This window comes from Phaethon lepturus, unplaced genomic scaffold (assembly GCF_000687285.1).
Source record: "Phaethon lepturus isolate BGI_N335 unplaced genomic scaffold, ASM68728v1 scaffold16833, whole genome shotgun sequence".
Lineage (NCBI taxonomy): Eukaryota > Metazoa > Chordata > Aves > Phaethontiformes > Phaethontidae > Phaethon > Phaethon lepturus.
In genome coordinates this window covers 622-23,261 of record NW_010527136.1, presented here as the reverse complement: position 1 = coordinate 23,261, position 22,640 = coordinate 622, and the positions used below count along the sequence as shown (strand labels likewise).

The window sequence follows — 22,640 nt, the reverse complement described above, 5'->3', positions numbered from 1 at the left end:
CGCAACATTTGAGCGTTAAGTCCTCATTAGGCCTGACAACAGAAACAAATAGATTGCTTTAATCCTAAACAGGCTTCTTTCAAAGTTATTCAGCAAATTAAAATAAGGCTGAAGTACAACACACTTCCACTTTGCAAACTCCATAAAAGGTTCCCAGGTTGAGATAATGGTCTTCAGCTACTTACTGGGCCTTATTCAGTGCAGTAGCGCTGATGAAATCTTTCCCAGAACGCAGGTTTACCATCAGTGATGACTGTGAAGAAGATACTTGTTTTTTAAGTTCACTATGAAGATAATCCCCGCCCAAGGAAAGTATCTGCAGCCATCAGGCCACAGAGAGGGCAGACGAGAGCTGAGGGAAGGAAACCTCTTCCAAGCACCTTTGAAATCAAAAGACAGGAGGATGCTACTTCCTCAGGTTTGCATCATTTCCTATAGCCCCATTTTTATTGGGCCTTTATTTTTAGATTTTGTTGCCATCTTCACCTCACCTCACATTCTTATACAGGAGAAAAGCCATGACTCAGGAGAGGAGTCACAGAAGAGCATTGTATCTGTTTCGTAAGTGGCAAAATGGATGATTTCGTTCAGAAGAGGTAGCTCATCCAGTGAGGTCCTCACTCAAATACATGATGCTCTGCAATACACCTCTGTACTATATGGCATAAAAGCACCTAAGTTCAAGGTTATTAAAGGCATGTTGTGTCTCATGAGCTGTAAGGCATCCAGATGCACCTAGGATTTACATTCCAGCGCAGGAACAAAAGAGAATGACACATGTCAAAGAATTAAAATATTTTATTTTAAACACATTTCATTTCAGATAAAGGAGCATGCCTCAGGTTAGAGGTACAAACATTACAAGGATGTACCAAAACTAAAATGGCTGGGGTCTGCTTTCTAGCATTAATACTCAGAAGTTCATATGAAAGATCTTTTGGAATATGACTGTTCCTTTTAGACATATCAAAAAGGAACATGAGTTGGGGAGAATTAAAAAAAACAAGAGTTGTTCAAAATGAAATACATTTTACAGAGTAAAATCTAACGAGGAAAATAATGGTCCTTGTATATCATTCATTTCACAATAGCCTCTCACTTGGATGAGCAAAGTGTATACATATGGTGGTTTGTATTTATTATTTGTACTACTTGGTGTAGCAACTTCAAGAACCCAGGTGACACCAAGACCTTCCTTCTACTAGCTGAAAAAGACACTGAAGCCAATCTTCAAATTGCAACCACTAGTTACATACTTTATCTGACAATTTCATTTCTGAGCCTTCAACTTCTGCAAATATTCATCTGAATTTTCAGTGACCTACAGCCCTGCAAGTACATCTGTCCCAAAGCACACACAGCTTGAACCAGTTTGCGAGCAGAGACTCACCGTTTCCATTTACTCATTCATCAAGTAAAAGGAGCTTGACAAGCAAGTAATTTGTTTTTAAATTTAATACTGCTTAGGAGCAACAGTCAGATTCCAGACTGCTATGTATTTGCTTTACGTTTTCACAAACCAGAAGCAGGAGGAGTGACCATGTCACACTACATGTAGCTAAGTGTTCTCTGACAGGCAGGATTACTACCTGTTGGCACATTAAATAATGCTTACAAACTCTATGACTCAAACACTATCAGGTGCTGAAGGGGTAATAGCACAAAGGAGATGTGAAAGTGGAGGCAGATATGTCTACCAAGTTAGCAAGCTTTTATTATAAGCCTAAGCAGCACGTGGAAACAGCTGCTGTCTGAAGTATCAGTACCAAGAACTAACATTAAAAAAATTAGCATGAACAACTGACTGTGGTCTATAAAGACGTGAGCTGAAGGGAAACAGAAGTGTATCAGGAGTAGCATATCAGAAAATGTCAGCAGACTGGGTTGCAGAAGAAAAAGCCACGTAAGTCTTCCTCCACCCAATTCAGTATTTTTTAGCATGCAATATAGGCTGCTGGTACCTTGTTTAACCATAAACAACACGGAGCACTCACAGGGTGCTGCCGTCTGTCAACAGCTGTTACTGAAAACCAAACACGGGGCGCAAGCTGGCGGTTAGTGGCACCCTGCCTCCAGAAGCAGCCAAAACTTAGAAGAAGGAGGAATAAATTTTGTGGGAAAATAATGCCTTATCAAATCCCTACATGTTCAATGTGTAGATAAACCTTCAGCATTTTTGGAGAAGGCAAGCACCAGTTACAGCGTGGGGGGTCTGCTGGACAGCTTTGTTCCTTCCGCAAGCATGAGTGCTCAAGTGCTGTATACTTGCAGGTACCACAGACGTCAGAGATTTCTGTCTAGGGATAATTAGTCTTCATATGTGGCCAACTGCTTTACCAGCTATTGGTCTTATTCAGAGAGAAAAAGTTTTGGGGCTCCCCAAAACATGAGAGCAGGATCAGCCTTGTTCACCTGAGGCTCACAAGTCAACCATTTAGGTCACTTGAGCCACCTGAATTACTCACCTCTGTTACAGAGCACTCACTTTATTTAGAAGTAGCGATAACTATTATTTTGTCCAGACTGGAACTGAATGGCTTGGTTATACAATGGCTATTTACTATTTGTACTGCCGTGGCAGCCTGAAGCAATCAGTGACCAGCAGCATCCTGGTTCACTGGACATTGTGCACAGCCCACCAGTTCCCTAGATGTTGCCAAATACTGAATCCGTGCTTAGGAGCCACAAGCCAGCCAGGGAAGCACGCTTTGAACCATTAGGCTGCGTATTAACCAACACCTGGGGGGCTTTCAGTCCAGCTAGGCTAACTCAACTGAGCTAAAAAGATGAAACTACACTCACGCTGGCCCTCTGGTGAGGGTCTCTTCTTGGCATCACTTAGTTTGAAGGAAAGGGTCTATGAAGGGATGAGGAGACCTTTGCCTGCTGGCACTACGAAAGAGAGGAGACCATAAGTCTAATGGAATTAAGGCATGTCCTACATTTGAACTGCTCCATTCATGTTGCATTCTCATTTAGGCTCCACACCTAATGAGAATGGCTCCTTAAGAATAAATGACTGAAAGGTCAACAAGCACCTTGCTAGAATCGAACAACATAAATGAATCTCACCACAAACTAAAGAGGACAACATTGAGAAATTTCCACTTTCTAAATGAAAATTTTGAAGTAAGAACAGTGACAAAAAAGCAGCCTCAAGCCTGTCTAAGTCTCACTCCTGCAAATACATCACCACACTGGCAAATCATCCGGTTTTCCTTAGCAGCCATCTGTGCTTGCCTTCACTTAAGAGAAGAATTAGCAAACAGAGGAATTGGCAAACATGAAGCACAGCACGTGACAGACAACTATAAATTCACTTATAGCGCTGCTCCAGAGATTGAAAGCAAGCAAGCTCATGTGTTTTAACTGGGAAACGTGAATTTTAATACCACCCTTTACATACTGGCACTCACAAGCCAATGCTCCAGTTAGCGTCATTTTGAACTGTCTGCCTTGCCTTCTTTCCCGTGCAAAGCTTCATGGGTTCCTACTGCACTCCCTCCGCTTTACAACCTGAAGACTGAATTGATGAAGCCTTCACTGAAAAGCAGAACAGGAGATGGGCCAGAGAAATTCCATTCCCTAGTTTTGTATTTATTTTTTTAAATATTAGAAACAGCATCCTACTGGTTCCTGCTAGCATCTGGAAAACCCCTCCCACTGACACAAAGAACTACTGCTAATTACTGCCTGGAACATGGGTGGGTTTGTTGGGGTAGAGGGCTGGTTCTTAGTCATCTAGATTACATTTAAACCAGGCTTACTTAGCTTCCTTTTGCAAATGTTATGAGGGAAGAGGGTCAAAACCTTTACATTGTTAGAGATGGAAAAAAAAATGCATTCACACATGAGTTAAAGGGAATGTTTAGTTTTTCTACAAGGGGAGCTGGAACACTGAGCTCAGCCAGCAAAATAAAGCTTACAAGTAAATGTTCAGAAGACTTCTAAAAAGACTATTTTGAAGAACAGCATGAAGATTAAATGGAACAAAACATAGTCTCGACTACTAATTTGTAGCAAGCTGCTCCTCAGACAAACAATTAGAATATAGCCACATTTAATTATCAAGCTTTAAGTTCTTAATATTAAATTCAGAGTAATCTGCACCCATGTGCAACTTGACAGTCACACCAGTGACAGACCAATAAAACCAGAATAAAGTATTCTCATCAACTCTAGTATAACACCAAATCAGCAAAGGATATACATTAAATGATACACACTGCCATTTATAGAGGTGCCTCTGTTGTGGCTTGCAGACATTTCATGCTGACATTGGGTTGTGTTGTTAGCTGAGGTCACACTTTCTTCTGCCTTTAGCACTGTTATCACTCTTGATAAACTGAAGTGATCAGTAACACGCAAACGCATCATCTCAAATAACATTAGCAATCTTTGCCTTTAGCTTACTAACACGCACAGCTACAAAAGTACTAAATAAAAAAAAATTTGATTAATTTGAAGATCTTGGATAACTCCTGCCTCTTACTGAAGGAAAAATAAAATCATAGAATAATTTAGATTGGAAGAGACCTCTGGAGGTAAGTGATCCAACCTCCTTCCTAAAGCAGGCCTGACAAAGTCGTGTCAAGTTGCTCAGGGCTTCATCCAGCCAAGCTTTAAAAGCCTCCATGGATGGAGATCCTCTGGGTAACCTGTTCCACTGTTTCATGCACCACCCTCAAAGTGAAAAAAGTATCAGCTTGTGGAAAAAGTCAGCATAGGGCTGTCCCCTCAGTCCCTGTCGTACATGTACTTATGCAAGTTCTAGTACTTGCATAAGACCAGCTGAAAATCTCTTGCTGGAAAAGGTCTTATTTCCAATTCAGAGGTTTTCTGGAATTAGTAGCCTATGCGTTATAGGTACAAAAAAGTCAAGATTCTAGCTCAAAAATGAAAAGATGAGCTGCTCATCACAGTCTTTCATTGGAGTTTGTACTGTGTGTTGTTTTACAGAAATCGCCTCCATGCCATAAGGGAGCAGAGACCGCCTGCTTTCAAAAAATGGCTGGTAGGGTCATTACTGGCCAAGGGTGATGAGCAGTACCAAACTGGTAGTATACAGCATTTTCTAGGGCATGTAAAACATGCTGGTTTAGATGTTTCTGTGATCCAGCCTTCCTGGTGGAAAGGGCTGAACCGTTTCCTCACTCACACACTGGAGGCCCAGAAGGGAACGTACTGCCATAGCTGATGGAGCACCCCGCCTGGTTTATTCAAAAGACATTGTTCCCCATGGTTGTCAAGCAATCATCTTTCCCCACCAAGAGTTTCAAACAAAATATTAAATTTTTAAATTATAAAATATTTTTAATGCTGACTAGCTAGATAGAATAAAGGCTTCATGCTTGTCTTGAACTACTCCACAGGATCTTGCACAACTGACCTCTGTCACAAAACTCCCCGGTGCTCCAATACACTTCCACATCTCCCAGACTCACACAACAGAGTCCACAGAGCTGCCTATTCCACGCTGCTATGAATAAGAAATAGTTTGGACAAAAATAGGGAAAAGACTCCTTTAGAGCCCATGACAATAAATAGGCTTCAGGGAGCAACATGAAGGGGAGCAGCAAGCAAAGAGCATGATGTGCATATGCAAGACCCATTCCAGACTCAGATCCTTGGAGAAAGCCCACTGTAGCGAGACAAGATCCAGCACATCACAAATTAAAGAACAGACAGACATCTGAGGAAAGCACTAGAGACAAGCGTGAAGCTTCTTAAGGGGGAGGGGACAGAGAATAAGTTTTAGTGAGTTGGTGCATAAACATTTTGCCTGTGGAAGCTTGGGATCAGATCTTATTTAAGTCTCCAGTGAAAAGGAGCGTGATTGTCTCTCGACATCATAGAAGCTCCATGTGATTAGATGTCTCTGCAGATTCAGCTCCTGGCCAGCACAGAGCTCAAACAGCAGGAGCGTAAATTGGAGCTGAAGTGCACTGGCAGAGCTGCAGCGGCAGAAGCGTGCCCAGCCCTGCCTCTCCAGAGCTGGCTCCAGGACTGACCCTCATCCCTCCTGCTCACAAGCAAGAGCCGGGGGGACCAGGGGGAGAAATATAAACAACTGAGAACACAGTTAGACTCGTCCTTCATTCTAATTAGAAATGGCAGGTCTCCTTATGAGCCAGAGGTCCACTAGATAGGAGTCCCATTACTCAGGAGAGATGTGGAAGACATGCATAATTTCTTAAAGATGTACTCATCTTTCCTCTACACACACCCCACTCTAAGGGAACAATCTCACTATGCAGGGGCGGAGGCAGCACCGACTCTGTAAGAGCCAATGCCACATGCACAAAGAAGGCACTGGGAGGAGTGTCAACACTGTTTCATACATAAAACTTCTATTTCTCCCTTCCTTCTGAAAGACTAGGAGCAATCATGCCTAAAATACCTGTAACAAGGCTATTAGAGTCAACCAGCAGTTTACAGGGGGCCCTATTCATTTCCCACTGAAATCATTAGAAAGAGTCTGTAGAGATCTGGAAAAAAAATAGTGTAAATGTATCTTTTGTACCTCTGCATATAAGCATCCAAAACCCTCTATCAAACCACTATCCATCCTGGTCTCCAATGAAATCCAGATGCGTTTCATATTCATTGGACATTAGCATCTGCATCTCATACTAGAAACTTCCATGTCAAGCATCTAAAGGACTTTTGTGGTGCCCTGATGAGCTCTGAAGGAAGGTGAGCCAGGTCTGCCACAGGAAAAAGGGCAGGCCTGGAAATGTAGTTGCTATAGGATTTGCCATTCTTGAGAAAAACAGTTCAGGTGACACTGTACAGTGAATGAAAGTATTTATCTCTTCCTCCATAGTGCTTGTTTTTGCTAAAATTCACCTGGCTAGACTTTAAAGGCCAACTGCAAAGAAGCAGCCATTTGCAGCTTTCCTCATGAAGATTTGGCTGCAGTGAGCTCCCTGCCAGCTACATGTAGGGCGCAAACCGAGCCAGGATTATTCAGGGCTGTCTGCAGTTTTGGGCTTCAGGGGAATAAACAAGAAAGACTCAAACTGCTTTGCACAATGCAACAAAAGGATTCCTTTGACAGAGCAGCAGGGCAGAATTAATTCCGTCAGCAGGCAGAAGCAGCCCAGTCATCATACACTATTTGCTGTCTTAATACTACAAAAATAGGACTGTTTTCCTTATTATAGTTTGGTTTTGCTCCATTTCACATCACTATATCTAAGTTACAAACAAAATACTTCAGCCAAACATAAAGGAGGGCAACGTAATGCCAGACCAGGGCCAAGCACGGACAATGCATTAACTGTACTTCCCACTGGAGTAAAAACAGCGCTTGTCTACTTCTGCATTTAGAAAAATGGTCCTCTTCATGCCCTCAACTCACACGACTAATTGCAGTTACTGTTCCACCACTGTATGTCAGAACCGGATACACCATCTGTATTAGTATGATCTTCTTAGAAATGGACTTGGTAGTCTAATCTCATCCAGCCTAAAGGTCAATGATTTGAAAATGAAGAGTGACTAGATATGAGAAGACCTTCAAGCCTGCAAGCATTTGCTCTTAGGTTCTTTAGAAATCAACCAGGTGCTATTCAGTCTGGACACTTGAATAAAATCTCATGGTTATGGAAGCCGCAGCTACTGTGGTTACACTACACATACACAGTTCTGCAAGGGCAGGGATGCTCTTCGTCACCAGCAGGAGAAACACACGTCTCATGTGCTCTTATTGCCCCTAAAAGCCTGTCCTGTAGTTCACCGATTACCTTAGGGTGACTGCTGTCCTCAGAGGCTGATAATTACAGCAGCTAAACTCAGTTCACTTGTTACATGCTCAACCTGAAAACAAATCTCATCAAATAAATGAGAGCAGCAGTACAGGAATTCATCGAAGTGCTCCACAAGGGGTGCAAGAAATTTCATCTCTCCCCAAAGCAGTCTTTGGCCATTGCTGATGCTGCTGATTAAGGACAGCAATTTAATTCTAACTGGGACACGGATTCTATATAAAAACAGCCCAGAGCATTTGCTTGTAAGAAGTATCAGGAGACTATGCTCCCAGAAGAACCCAGCACCCAGCCAACATACAGAAAGGGGGAAGGAAGACCTGCTCCCCTCCACTGCTTTTTGTGGAGACTGAACTATTTGTGAGCCTCAGGCAAAGCCTCCTACCTCAAGAATACTTTTGTAATTCTTTCCATAGCAGCAGAAAGCATTTGATACCTTCACTTGTGCTCACTGAAGTACTTTACTGTGCTTGCCCAACAAGCACTAAAGACAGAGTGTGTGAAATATGCAAACACACACAACCCAAATAAGCTTCGCAAATAAGAATATACAGCCATGGGATACTTTTTACTCGCATCAGGTTGCACTTAGCATGCCAGCCTTCCTTTAGGATATTTGAGTAACTTGTACTCCTGTCTCTCAGTGAATTCTTGAGAATTAAAAGGCTGCCTTAAAATCACTGCTATGTTCACAATTATCAATACATGTGTGTGCATGCATGTGTATGAACCATCATATTGATACATCTGCCCCTGGAAGATGCTGCATATAAATGACAAAGCTAACAGATCAAACACATGAGATTTAGAGTTAGTCCCTTCATGTGAAAATGTCACTGGAGTTAATATTCCTCCAGCCTTGACCCCTAAACTCTTTCAGACAGAAGATCTATGAAGAAGACACAGCTGGGCAAAGCAGAAGACACCAGGTAACTGGCCCAGAGATTTTAAAGACACTGACTACTGCGGCTTTGAGTCTTTGTTTTACAGACGAAACCAACCTGACAGAGAAAGGCATGAAAGAAACTGGAGGAAGAGACCACAAGCAGAGAAAATAGCAACACTACTAAGCATTACTGAAATGTGACCGCCACCGTAGCGTTACCAGATGTTACTGCACTTTCCATGGGAAGCGTGTAGGATCTTTTCTAATTAATTCTAATTCTCATTATGGACGCTGGACTGCAGATACATTCTCGCAATGTGTTCCAAGTTTCATGTGTTCTCCAAGACAACCATTGAGGTCCCTCAGATCCACATGGTACTTTTACGAAAGGGGAAGAAGAGAACAGGCCCTGCATAAAGAAGCTTATCTCCAAATGTGCAGGATATTGATGCATTTAACCTCCATCACTTTTAATAGAATTGGGCATGGTAATGGTTCGCTCATGAGGTCCACACTAATCAGCATCATCTGATCATTTAGCCTACATTTTATGCACATCTGTTGGAAATACCAACAAATGCAGTGGTAGAGTGGTTCTGCTTGGTTACACCAAAGCTTTGCCAAATGAGCATTTCTGTGTTCATATAAAACCATCCAGGGTTAGGGAGGTGATAATACACAGGCAACCAAAGTAACTCTGGTCGACTGCTTCTTCACAAGGGAATCCTAGGGTCAGGGTACTTTTGATTCAATCCAGAAGACACAATAGCACTAACAACTTACTTATTTTTCTTCTGACATTTGCTACTACTGCAGTTCAGACAACAAGTTGTGACCTGGAGGTCAGATATTTTCCAGCAGATAAGACCAGCTGGACTATGGCCCCAGGCTCTTCATTCCACCAGCTGATCTTTCAAAGCTGAGAATTTCCCAGCATGATGAAATCATCATGCTTCGTTAACAACAATGTGCTTGTTTTCTTTAATAAGCAGTTAAGTACATTAATTATTCAACACAATTCCAACTTTGGAAAAATTAATATATTATTCTCAAGTCCTCTTTTGACCTGGACAGGAGAAGCTAGAAAGAAAAGGTGTCTCAGATGTAGATGGTGACACTGTCCAGCAACAAGTGATAAGAACCACCAGCCTAGATAGGTTTCAGTGTTTTGTTCCCAGAGCTGGGAGGCATTTACTGACTGTTCACAGGTAACACCACCACACACAGGCATCCCCTGCCTCCTCTGAAAATACATGTAATAATTGCCTTGGATGAGCACTGTGGAACTGTAATAGTCTACAAGGATCCAAGCCCCTAGAAGAACTGCCCGTAAAAATGGCAAGTACTGTCACAAGTAGTATCAATTCCACAGCAATTTGCTCAGGTGATTTCCACCTTCTAACGCATTACAAAAAGAGCTGCCAATTAACTCAGACCTTGAGATGGTAAATACCAATACAAAACCAAAGTCTATACAACTCAGATACTGACTATCTCAGACTTCCTAAATTTAATCTACTACACCCACAGTGTAATAAGGACTGCAAGAGGACAACAGGTTGACTGAAGAGCAGAGGAGGAAGAAAATAAAAAAGACGCAGTTTTGGCAAAGATGGCTAACAGAAATCGTTGCCTCTGAAAGCTAAGAAGGGCACAGGCTTCTGATGTACCAAAAATAAATGCAGTTCACATTTCTATCCTGTAAATTAATTCTTCACAGGTGAATACATACAGAGCTCCTCTGCTGTTCCATTTCACTTAGTCCCCTCCAGCCTCTCCGACTTCCACAGATACCCTTTTGGTTACAGAAAGGTAGCTAACACACAAAAATGCAGAAAAGCCAGTGATGTCTCCATTTGGCACATTCTTGGAACTGTGATTCAATTTTAATTCAAAAAGAGTTACAACCAATGATACTGCAAAAGCGAGCAGTTCAGAAATGAAAACATCAGTGATCACTCAAAACCATCACAAGCCCAGGAAGGATGCCTGAAAATACCTGTCCTTCACCTCTTTCAACCTGCTCTGTTCCTTTACATATACACATCCTCCTCCTTCACCCCAAACAGATCATTTATCCTATTTTAGAGAGTCTTAAACTGAGCTTGATGCCACCAGGCTACAGATGTATGCAGGCTATTTTTTTTTTAAAGTTACCCTTTTACCGCAGGATCGCTTCAGTCTCTTCACACCATTAAAAAGAAATGTAATAGGCAAATATCCAGACACTAACAAATAAACCCATCCACCCCTTCGTGAGCACCTACCTCTCCCCGTAGTCATTATCTGCGGCGCTCCCGGGATGCTGGGGAAGAGCACAGTGCTCCGGGAGCAGCCCCACAGCGCGTCTCACAGCGACTTCAGCGCCAGCGAACTCCCCACCCTCCGAAAGGGCTCCCTGTGCCCTAGCAGGCGATTGCCACCTCTCCTCCAAAATAAAAGCCTGCTCAGCATTCAGCTCAGCGCCATGTGTCCTCCTCTGCCGGCTTGCTCACACCCCTCCCTTCTAAATTTGAGACTTTAAAATCCAGGAGGTAGTAATCTGCTTATTTACAAAGTTGTGTAACAGAAAGGGAGCAGAGCTCGTCTCGTCCGTTTATACCTTCCACAAGGATGTGCTATCGGTTAGTAGTACTCGTTCAAATACCACTCAGACATTACTGCTCTCTCGGCCCCCATGCAGGTCCTTGCTTTTTTTACGCCACAGGAATGCAGAGTCATTAAAATGAATTTTCTACTTCAACATGAAAACAGCATTCACAGAGAACAAGTCATAGAAGAAATTAAATTGCACAAGGAAATATGAATGCAGAAAAGCACAGTGCAGTGTTTGTTGGTTCAAAACCTCTCTGTGTTATCAACCCTCCTTCTAGTCTAATTCTGCTGCTTGGATGTGTGTTGACAAACAAACAATATCCCACCCACAGACACATGGCAATGCTTGGCACATGTAGGTGATTTTTTTCTTTTGTATAATAAATATCAAAATAGCATTTCAGTGCCTCTGCTTTAAAAACACAGGAATCTAGAACAGTTCTAGTTTCCACCTAATTGCCTCCAAGTTGCCAACTTCATCATAAACAGAATTCATTCAACAAATAGCGTATTTACTTTAAGCAACATCTCAAACACAGAAGTAGTTCTACTCAAGAGTAACACTGATCCTTCTTCATAGGCTTTCAGTAACTGGAATTATCACATCTGCTATTTCAACATTGTTCTAATTAACCTCCTTACTCTTAGAACACTAACCCACACAGGCAACTACAGAAATTGCATCCCTCCCTCACCTTACTCTGTGCAACCATCCATGGGGGAAGAGATCTCGGCTCCACACTTCTGGCTTTAAGATCTCCTGCTTTGATTTCCTTGGAGTCCAAGACTACTGGCACCTCCACTACCCCTAAATCTTGCTCTCCCAGGCAAAGCCAAAATTCAGCGTAGACAAGGAAGTTCAGTTCCCTCCCTACCCATCGGTCCCATACTGACACACCACTGTAGCATCCCTGGACACACCAATGTAGAGGTGTCTCCCAAAAATTGTGTGACATGTAAAAAAAGGAGGGTTTACATCAAAGAATGTCCTATTATATTACAATGATCAAGAGCACAAAAAAACACACAGAAACATTTTGGTTACGGTCATCATTTCCTATCAGCCTGTATCTCTCAGTAAATCACTTACTTCATTCTTAATCTGTCCTGAAACTCAATTATAGTCTTCTGGAGTCCAGGTCTGATCCCAAGTCAATTCAAATCCATGGAAAAACTGTACACTTTATATTCAGGTCCTTCCAGATATAATGCCAAGGAAACCCATGCAGCATGAATTTCTTGCGAGTCTCTGTTTATGTCCAATAGCCTCTCCCTGTACCACATCAACTAAAGATCATCACACAACATCACACGAAGACAGCAGCTGACTAGCTGGCAATTATTGGCTCTTTCATGCTGAAAATGCCTTATTCCCCTGGGACAAATACATCTGCATAATTAGCAAAAGCAGTTACACAAAAAATAATTAGCTTGCTGAAAGTCCAAAGGGGGGAAAACTATAATTTTTGCTTCAAAAGGCTGACTAATTATATACCAAATAACAAAATAGAAATGCACTGAGAATCATCAAGAAATCCAACGTGGATTTTAACTTCATATTCCAGCTATAAAGGGTGCTGGTAGCCTAGCAACAAGCAGCATACTTAAGCATGCCAAAACCTCCCTCTGACTTAATGAAACACCTCAGATTACTATGCAAACGTCCCCCATTCCACTATGCATTCAATTCTTGTATTACTAAATGATAAAAACAAAGCCTAGCCAAAAAAAAAAAATCAAGCAATTCAAGATAAACTGAAAGAAGGACTAATGGATGATGGTATAGAAAGATAAGTAAAACATATGAATTATTTTCATAGACTTAAAATTCACGTTCTGATTAGAGTCGATTCATTACATTTATTCATGGGATCAGAAAATGCCCTATTATTTTAACCACCTTTTCCAGTAGACTGAAGAGTGTTCTCTTTGTGTCTTGGGAAGCACTAGTTAAGGAACCTTTAACGGTTTACACAATACTCGCTAATCTCCAAATTACTCCCGATATACAAAAAAATGCTGCTGCAGTTGCTTTCTTTTATTTGCATCTTCAGTGACCTGCTAGAGGAAACTCATCCCAAACAGCAGTCTTAGAGATGAAAGACCAGTTTTAGTCATCGTTCTTCTTTGACCAGTTCTTTTGTCATACTTCACCATTTCAGAAGCCACAGTCGCTTTCCCACCTGCCCAGTACCGCTACGTTCTGCAAGTAATCAGGCTGGACAACCACTTTCAAAGTCTTGTTGTAATTGGCACAACTCCAGCACTCCCGGGCCAGGGCTTAGTTACGAGTGACCCTTTAGCCAACAGCTTGCTCTTGGTTACCCACCCAAGAAGCACAGATTCACTATATTCACCCAGAAGACCACATAAAAAAAGTTAGACTTGATCTTTGCTCGTGAGCTGGGAAGTCATGATATAGCTTCAGTGGCATACGTTAACCCTAAGCAACAGAAAGCCCTTCCCCAAGGGGCAAAGCGTGGTACTTTTCAGCCAGGTCTTTCTGCAGCCAGTACGCGCCCAACGCGGGGGGCAGAAAACCCCGCGCGAGGCAGCTGACGCAGCTCCGTCTGCGGTGCCGTTTTACGCTGACAGGGGCTTACAAGCTGCAGCCTGTACAAACATTTGCCAGTCTGCCTCCCAAAACCTCTGGGACACCGATCCAGCCTGCCCAGAGCTAGAAATAGTACACGCTAGCTACAGAGAAAGACTAACACGAGCTTTTAAGACACAGTGTTAACTCCACCATATCGCCTGAAGTCATCTAACCAGGTCATATCACGTGAAGGTTAAAGCGTTACTAGCGTGTTCACAACTTGCCGGTGTGACTAACTAAAAGGAGCGGTACTAATGGTAACAGATAGACATCCTCAGAATCAGTACTGTACTCTGCCAGACTCAAAGGATTAACAAGACTGAGACAGCTATTTCCTGAGAAAGGCAAATCTTTTGGATGTGCAATATTTTTTCTCATCTTCCCTGGTGACTCTGACAACTTCTTCAAAAGCTGCAGGAGCTGTCAGGGACAAAAGAAACCTGACAAACTTTGCTTGTCTTTAGGCCATAATAAACTTGTGAGCACGGGTGAAGGTAAGCCTCCTCCACTGGCTTACACAACCTCAAAAAGATAAACTGAAAGTTGCACAGAGCTGTTGACACATTAGATACAGTGAGCATGTACGCTGTACTTGGGCTGTGCTTGGAGGGTGAGGAAGAAGCAACAAACCAGCCTATAGCACTATGGGAAACTGAATCCTCCCCTCACACCAAAAAAGAAAAGATATTAATAACTAATGTTCTTATTATTAGCTTCACAAATGAGAACTACTTTAAAATTAACTCATACAACTACAGACTTCGTTGTTGTTGTTGGACAAGATGAAAAGGTTCTGGCAGAGCAATGCGAGATTCTGCCCCTTCCACGCCTTGCTCTCACCCCTTAACATGCCTCCGCTCTCCCCAACTCCCTTTCCCCCAGGCTACTCCTTGGTCTCAGTGCCCACACAGAGGATCCAACAGAGGAGAAACGCTAACACACGCTCTAGGGATTGCGTCCAGCCACAGTGCGAGCAATGAGAGCGAGACATCAGCAGACCAGGTTAAGCAGAGTGAGGAAGGCAGGAGTACTCATGTCCGGAAGCACAAAAAGCCTGACAATGGAGCCAAGGATGTGAGACAGGGTGTGTAAGGTCTTGGGCACTGTTATGCGCAAGAAAGTTAAATCTTCAAATTCATCAAAACAGTGACAGAGGAAGGGGTAAAAAAAAAATTCTCAGTGAAGCCTAAAACTAGCAGATCTAATACACATAGATGCTTTCCTTGCACTTACTAAAAAAAATAATTTTAAAAAAAAGATAAACCAACGTTCTTATGGAGTCCTTCCTTGGCAATTTGAAAACAGATAGTTTGCTTTCTTGGAAAGAGATGGTACTAAGAATTGTCTGCCCAGAAAAGGTCATCCCCATTGTCCCGTCTTGCTGCTTTGATGTTTTCCATGGTGCCAGTAGCCTTGAATCACATCACAGCATGTGCTAGGAAGTTCAGTCTAGAGATCAGAACCACCTCTCAGAAGCCAAGGACTAGCAAGTGATGTCTCTGGTACTGTTCTGGGACATGTAGATGCTAAAATGATGGCACAGCTAAAACTTGCATTGCAAATAAGTTAACTCTAGTTTCTTGCTCTTCATTAAAGTTTATTCTTAGATGTATCTTACCTATTTCACACTAAATATTCTTCTAATCAGTTGTGACATATCCAATTTTCTACTAGTATCACCTCCATTTGGAGGTGATACATGACAGAAAAACCCTCTGTAAACTTAACTTAAATTTAGCTAGGGGCACGTTAAGCTCCAAAATCTTTCCCCCTTCCCCTAGAGAAGTAACCCAATCGAATTCCCACCCAGTCATCACCCCACCACAGCATTTGTTTAAAAAGACCACGTAGGAATAAGTCTCATCACAGAGCACAAGTCTGTCTCCTCCAACTCCAGACAACAGCAATCTACATAGTACAACGATGCATCGAATTAACTTTTAATTTTTCGAAAGCCTATCCTATTCCACTACTAGCAAAACAAAAATTCTACCTTTGCTTTCCACTTGCCTAGGCTGAGAAATTGGATCAGTTGTAAGCTTGTTTCAGTTTCAGTTAGGAAACTTGAGTTTTACAAACATTTTAACATGTTTGCTAAGAGATTAAATATTTACTCCTCTCCCCCTTTAAAAAAAGTACAAGGACATTTGTTTCTCAACTGCACTTTTTTGCCACTGTAAGACTCATCTACCAATACAGCCAGTATTTTCCCACATTATGCAAAAGCAAAATTTTAACTCATTCCATCACAGAGAAACCTGCACTAGGTCTTCATCCTTCCCAGACATAGAAGACAGTATCACATGACAATTCTGAATAATCCAAAATATAACTTCAGAATTTTCAAATAAATCCATTTTATTATTTCCTGCAGGGATGAAGTTTACTGTATTTTAAAATGGGTATGGCAAGAAGAATGGTGTCTAGAAATGAAAGAGATTTTTTTTTGTAATTTAAAACAGCAGAGACCTCTCTGCTCTCTTGGCTTCTGAAAGCATGGTGGGAAAGACTGGGGACATCACCTCTCCCGCTCTTGGCCTTGCGGAGGGTGTGAGCTTGGATAGGAACCCGCAGCACTGAACCCACGTTCTTCATCTCTGCTCTACTTGGCTGTTGGTAGAAAAATGAATTCCCTCACCAATAATTCCTTAAAAATTAGTAACACTTATTAAAAATACTTTCTAGCTCATAAGCTTATCTGTAGGAAAAGCAGTAAAACACTCTTGCTTTTAAAAATAAGCAAAATACTAGTCTTAGACAGAAAAGACACAATTAAGTCTCTGATAAGGCTCTTCAACTATCAGTCATATTCAAAGTACGCAAACTTAGGAACTGCAAAACACAATCCCTGAACAATATAAGCTTTAAAATGGAACACTACTACATTTAATATGTACACTTCCTGTGCTATTTAGGGCATTAAACTGAAAAGGTATCTTCTCTTAAATTACTATTTAATTTACCTTATGAACAATTTAAACAAAGATGCACATGGACTTGAGAACAGAAGATGTATTTCCCTAATGAAACTCAAGTGGAAAAGGAGGACAGCTTTAACACCTCTTGTTCTTGAAACTTGTGCTTCCTTCTCCTTTGATACTACTAGGAAGACAGGGCAGACTAAGTAAACATCAATTTTATTTGCTGCAAAAGCTATGTGTATATCTCTAAACAATCACCCATACATGTTTTCCCTAACAGAATGCTTACTTTTGTGTCCATTTGAATGCCTCACCAATTGAAAATTGCTAAAAAACACCAAAAAGAGAGTACAAGTACTTCTACTCACCACCTGAACTCTGGATCATGTTTCCAGATTTTTGGACCTCATCGAATTTTGTAAAAATTACATTCAACCTGTTTGAAAGTTAAAGAAATACACAATGAACAGTTGAATAATTTTTAGGAATCATCTAATTTAAAATATTATAGGACAAATTTTACTTCACTCAGGTCATTGAGAGCACTGTCAAAAATGTCAGTGTGGAGGGAAGTTTTTTTTATATCACAACATGCAATAGCCGATAAAAACTGAGAAACAAGCGATACTACAGAGGTGCAAGAGATCCAATTGGAGATACTACATTACTGAAGATGTGACATGCCAATTGTAAATGCATTTCCAGTTCATCAGCACTTTGCCTATCTTAACTATTTGCAGACATACCACCAAAAAAACACTCCCAAAAAACAACTTCACACACCATTTCTCTTTGGCCCTGACACTTCTTTCCCATTCATGTCACAGGCTTGGTGGAGCAGAATATCCTTCTCACATCTCGTTATTCCTTCCCAGAGGATTTATTACTTCAAGGCCGCGTTGTAGCAGCAGACGTTTTCACCGGAGGACAAGAGGCAGCAGTCCTGCCTCCCCCTGCGCACACCCCACCTCCGAAACAACCTCCTGCCTCTGCACTGTCCCACTGCCGCCTGCTCCATCCTCAGGTCTAACCTTGCTGCAACCGCCAGCGTGCAGAGCCGCTTTCTTACCACACCTAAGCGGCGGAAGCAGAGGGACAGGGCTTTGGTTTTGGTGTGGGGTTTGTTTTGTTTTGTTTTAATAAAGCCTTGGAACTGATGCTGACTGTGAGTTTGTCTCTTTAGGACAGCCTTCCAAGTTGCATAAACACAGCCGACTCTGAAGTGTCCCCTCTACACATGCAGAGCACACAGGAAAAACACCACATTAAAGCTTAAATCAGTTAACTGCACATCTGTAATAATTTTACTGGTTTTCCAAAGATGCTGTGGCATACTTGGGCAAAGATACAGGATCCACATTAAGTGAAACCTGAGTGTTTGTACGACCAAAGAAGCCAAACCCCCATCCCAGGAAAACGTTCAATCGTGCAGCTCCTGAGGCCTTCTAAAGGAAGGAAGGGAATAAAAAGCAGCCCAAAAATAGCGAAGACATAGGGACATTCTCAACTCACCGAGATTGGGGTAATCCTTTTTTACTGAGGTCAGCCCTTACACGTTCACCAACATGTCTGTAAATCTCCACAAGGCTGTTTATCGCTGCATCTCGAACCTGAGTGTGAAATATGAGAGAAATCAATCATCTTTATAATTTAAATAAATAAATCCCTGCCCTACCTTCGAGAAAGAAATTTACTTATTTCTCAGCAACAACAAGCTGCCACTATACACATTACCACAGAGTTCATGAAGGAGCTTCCATCCTTGCATTTCAGATATTAGCGGTAACAGTAGGTCTAATTTAATTGAAGAGGCAGTCAAGACATATGATGAAAGGTTTTGTACATAGGGACGCACACAGGGAGCTCGGTTGCCTTTGCCAAACTCCACCCATTGTGTGCAACAGGTACCTTTACTGGATTAAAAAAAAAAGAGACAAATAGACCTGATATTGCTAGTAGGTTATAAAACAAACTATTTTTAAAGTTGTCTTACAGACTTATGTTTCTGTGTTGATAAAAAAATATGGAGAGAGGGAAGAGCAATCAATCACCCAAGTCACCATGAGTTTTGTATGTTTTTCAAACTGATTTGCAAGAAATTGCCAAGCACATCCCTCCCTCCACCCAACAGAAGAGCCACGAGTCTGATTAAAGTGTTACCTTTCTGTACTGAACGCCCTTCCTCCATCAGACACTCAGGCAGAGAAGGTAAACCATCTGCTCTGCCTACAGAAATACCTACGGAGCTGTGCTTCCCAGAGGTGGCCTGGCAGCTACCCAAGCACCCACACGCATCAGGACTAGACACAGGGTATTTTGCGGGCACAACCTAAAATCGCCTATAGGTGGGAGTCAAGGGGCAGGCACACGTGCCCTCCTTCCTAGCCAAAAAAAAAAACCCAAAACCCTAACACTTGACTCACACTCATCTCGCCCCACTGTCCTGCTCCGCAGCCTTCCCATTCCCCAGGTCACGGGGGGATGTTGCCAGTTTCCAAACTCCTGCCTTCACTCACACCAGCCCTCACTTAGCGGTCTTGCCTCTCTTCTCTCTGCCCATCTGTACACCACCGGGCTGGACTTCTGGGCACAGCTCAGGAGGAACTCTTTGGTGTCCCCACTTCCTGGGTACGCAGACCCTAACCCAGCCTCGCTCTCTGCCTCCGACAGTCTGGGAGGAGAGGAGAGATGCAGCGCCCGCACCTCTCACCTGTGGCAAGACCCTCTGCCCCGGGGCCGAGGCCCACACGCCGGCAGCGGGAACATGGCAGCCAGGGCATGCCGACAAGCTCTGCCGTAGCCCCAGCTCGCCGCCGTGACCCGTCCAGCTGCGACACGCAGCGCAGCCGACCGCAGAAGTCCTCACTGCGTGATCTGGAAGGATTGCCTGTCCCCATACTGGCCAAGGCAGGGACACCCTGCTATCATACTTGGTTTAGTCTACCACAGCAATAATAAAGCTTTAATGCTCAATTCTATTTTTGAGAAAATAGCCATCGTTTAGATACTGATGTCATACCCAATGCTAACTGGATTACACAATTACATTAGTTGAAAACAACAAAATCACTCTTTCTGAAAAGGGCAGTAATAGAACAGCTTCTATGTCCACATCAAAAGGGAAAACCACTGTACTTGACCTGCATCTGTGCTTCTCCATTCTCTCTCACCAAGAGATGGCAGCATTGACCGAGCATCAGGTCTCCCAGAGCTCGGGAGAAGGCACCAGCAGCGCAGAAGCTGCCCAGGGGAGCCCAGCAGCAGCCCTTGCCCCAGGACAGGCACTGTTCAATCAGGAGCCACTTCGACAGCGATTAGTGTCTGATCAGTTCGGGCAGGGAAAGCCCGTGGGATCATGAGCTGTGCCAAGCACATGGAAGAGGTCGTGCAGAGGTCAGTGCTCTCACTAACTTAAGATTCATTCAACAGCTCACCAACGGCAGAACCAAAGTGTCTCTGCAACAAGTCCAAGTCCTAAATCCAGCATCCCCTTGAAGAGTAAGAGCTTGCTCAGTCACAGCTCACAACTACAAAGGATGCTGAACATGAAACTTCCTTAGAAACTTCTTGGGGTAACGGGTTTATCCTCCTGCATTGGCACAACGAGCAAGGGAAGGCTGCTTCCTCCTCAGTCCTCCTCTTCAGCAAGGGGAGGCCCCAACAGCCATGGGTATATGGCCAACTGCCCAGGGCCAGTGTAAACCCATTCCCCAGTCAGCCACCCCACACTTCCTTCCAGCTAAACGCTCGCTCCAGACCTGGATCGTATACAAGTCACCCATGCTGGGAGGGCAACAGGGATATTCAAACACTGCTTGTACTCGTATTACAAGTCTGAACTCTGCTTCCCCAGCCCCCTCTTCACACTAACCTCATATACTCGCATCAAATTTCAGATTAGGGCCTGTCCAGGGCAGGACAAAAAGCATGTAGAAGTGATAGATTTGTTTTTGTTTTTTTTTTTTCCCCTCAGCATGTATTTTCATTTGGCTTGCATCACTGATTTAAGGTTCTTAGACACTTGCCTTGCCTCCACCCCTTATTCAGAATCTCCCTGTACAACTCTGGCAGTGCACATGGCCAGGCTGTCTGACTGGTCCCATTTGCCTTCCCTGCCTAGACTGGTTGTTCTCTGAAGGTGAAGGCTGCTGCACCGAGCCCAAAGGGATCCCGGCAGCCTCCCCTGCATTCGGGCTGTAAAGCACAGGAGGTTCCTTCCCACAAAGGTTTCCTGCTCTGTTCATCTCACCTGCAGATTCATGTTATTCTGTTGAACTCTTGGAGTAATTGATATGCTAGTTTAGGCATATGTCAAATCATACCTCTTCCAAACCAGCCATGGGCTCTTTGTGAACAGCACTGTTCAGAGTTCACCACCAGCAGCACAATTAGCTAATTTACCAGCCAGGACGCAGAGCCCTACTTACCGACAAGGCAATCAGCACAACCTTTAGACGTGACTCACAGCAAAAGCTTACCTGGCTGTTTGGATCTCCAAGTAAGTTACATATATGTGGCACTATCTTACTCAGTGTCAGGCTCTGAGCTCCAGATCTGGGAATTAAGAACAAAAGAGCAGTGTGAATCACAGAGCAGGCCTGTGTACATAACGTAGGGTTGCGGGAGGTTCTGACTTACGCATTGAGTGTTGCAATAAGGCAGAGGCAAATCCCTTCCCTCGTCCGGAAATTTTTGTGTTTGAATCCTCCTAGCATCCTGTCCCACACGTACTGTGGAAGAAAGAAAAGAATGTAAGACAGGAAAAAAGGAGGCGGAGGAGGATACAGATTCTTTCTTCCAGGAGACATACACCATAATGTCTCTGGAGCTTAAATACAATCTTTACATCCATCCAAGCAGAACAAGACAAGAAGTAGAAAGACACTTTTAGATCTGACTAATTCTTTGATCTGTGCTGACTTCATAGTAACTCCCCACTAGCTAACACAATACTATCACTTTCAGAAAGCAAGTACCTTCCAAAGACCCAGAACAACTACTCTGACATCCACCCATCCTTGAGAAATCCGCTAGCACTCACACTCCCATGTGTATCCTGACATGCAACAGCATTCTCAAGTGAAGCAAATATCTCACAACAAGGCGTAGGGAGATGAAGCCATCTCAGACAGAGTCACAGGAGAAAACCCTCTGTCTGACAGAAAAAAAGTCCTTTTTAAGCAGCCAGTCACTCCTGCTGCAAAGGGCTGTCGAGCATACCTGAGGGTTAGCAGCTTGTTCCATGATTTTTAGCAGCAAGGTCTGATCCTGCTCCCTCACCGAGTCCTTAGAGTCTCCCAGCCTATCAAGTAAACTTGGCAGCACTGAGGAAAGAAAACAGGAACATCCAAATCCCTCAGAAGGAAACTACAACAGTGGCACAGCCTCTCTGCTCTCCCCCTGCCCTTCAGCAGAGCCTGAAATCACCAAGAGCCTCCCAGGCACTCTCCTGGAGAGGAAAAAGGCTTTGTGTCCAAGGTCAAAAGGCTTTGTGTGCAAAAGCCAGCTGGGATCTCAACAGCGCGATGGCAACAACCCGCGACGCACACACACACAGACCCCTTACCTGTGCCAATCTGGGCCTTGAAGCGATCTTGCAAGCGGGACACGAGCGCAGAAAGGATGTCAATCCCCAGGAGAACCACCTGCAAGCACAGGATAGATGTCATTTTAGCATGCAGCCCTTCACCTCAGCGAAGGCACCCAAGAGGCGGGAGCGCCGGCACCTGCTCCCCTGGGAGGAGAGCCCCTTCCCTCCCTCCCACGCCAGCGGCACCACGTCCATCTGCCCCGACGCCGCGCTCACTCAGCTAACGGGGTTGCACAGATCCACGCAGCTCTTCCTTGCGTGGCTTCTGGCAGACAAGCCGAGT

General features: G+C 43.4%; 1 protein-coding gene across 1 annotated transcript in view; it reads right to left on the bottom strand.

Annotated features, from left to right (window-relative positions):
- The window catches only part of LOC104617866 (CLIP-associating protein 1), a gene marked incomplete at both ends in the record, with an annotated part of 63,867 nt that extends 41,455 nt beyond the window's left edge, over positions 1 to 22,412 (bottom strand). The window contains 6 exons of the mRNA XM_010283301.1: positions 17,136 to 17,203; positions 18,280 to 18,377; positions 21,246 to 21,321; positions 21,406 to 21,497; positions 21,988 to 22,091; positions 22,334 to 22,412. Coding sequence (XP_010281603.1) covers positions 17,136 to 17,203; positions 18,280 to 18,377; positions 21,246 to 21,321; positions 21,406 to 21,497; positions 21,988 to 22,091; positions 22,334 to 22,412 — 517 coding nt within the window. The remainder of the gene's footprint in view (positions 1 to 17,135; positions 17,204 to 18,279; positions 18,378 to 21,245; positions 21,322 to 21,405; positions 21,498 to 21,987; positions 22,092 to 22,333) is intronic.
- Between the last annotated feature and the right edge of the window lie 228 nt (positions 22,413 to 22,640).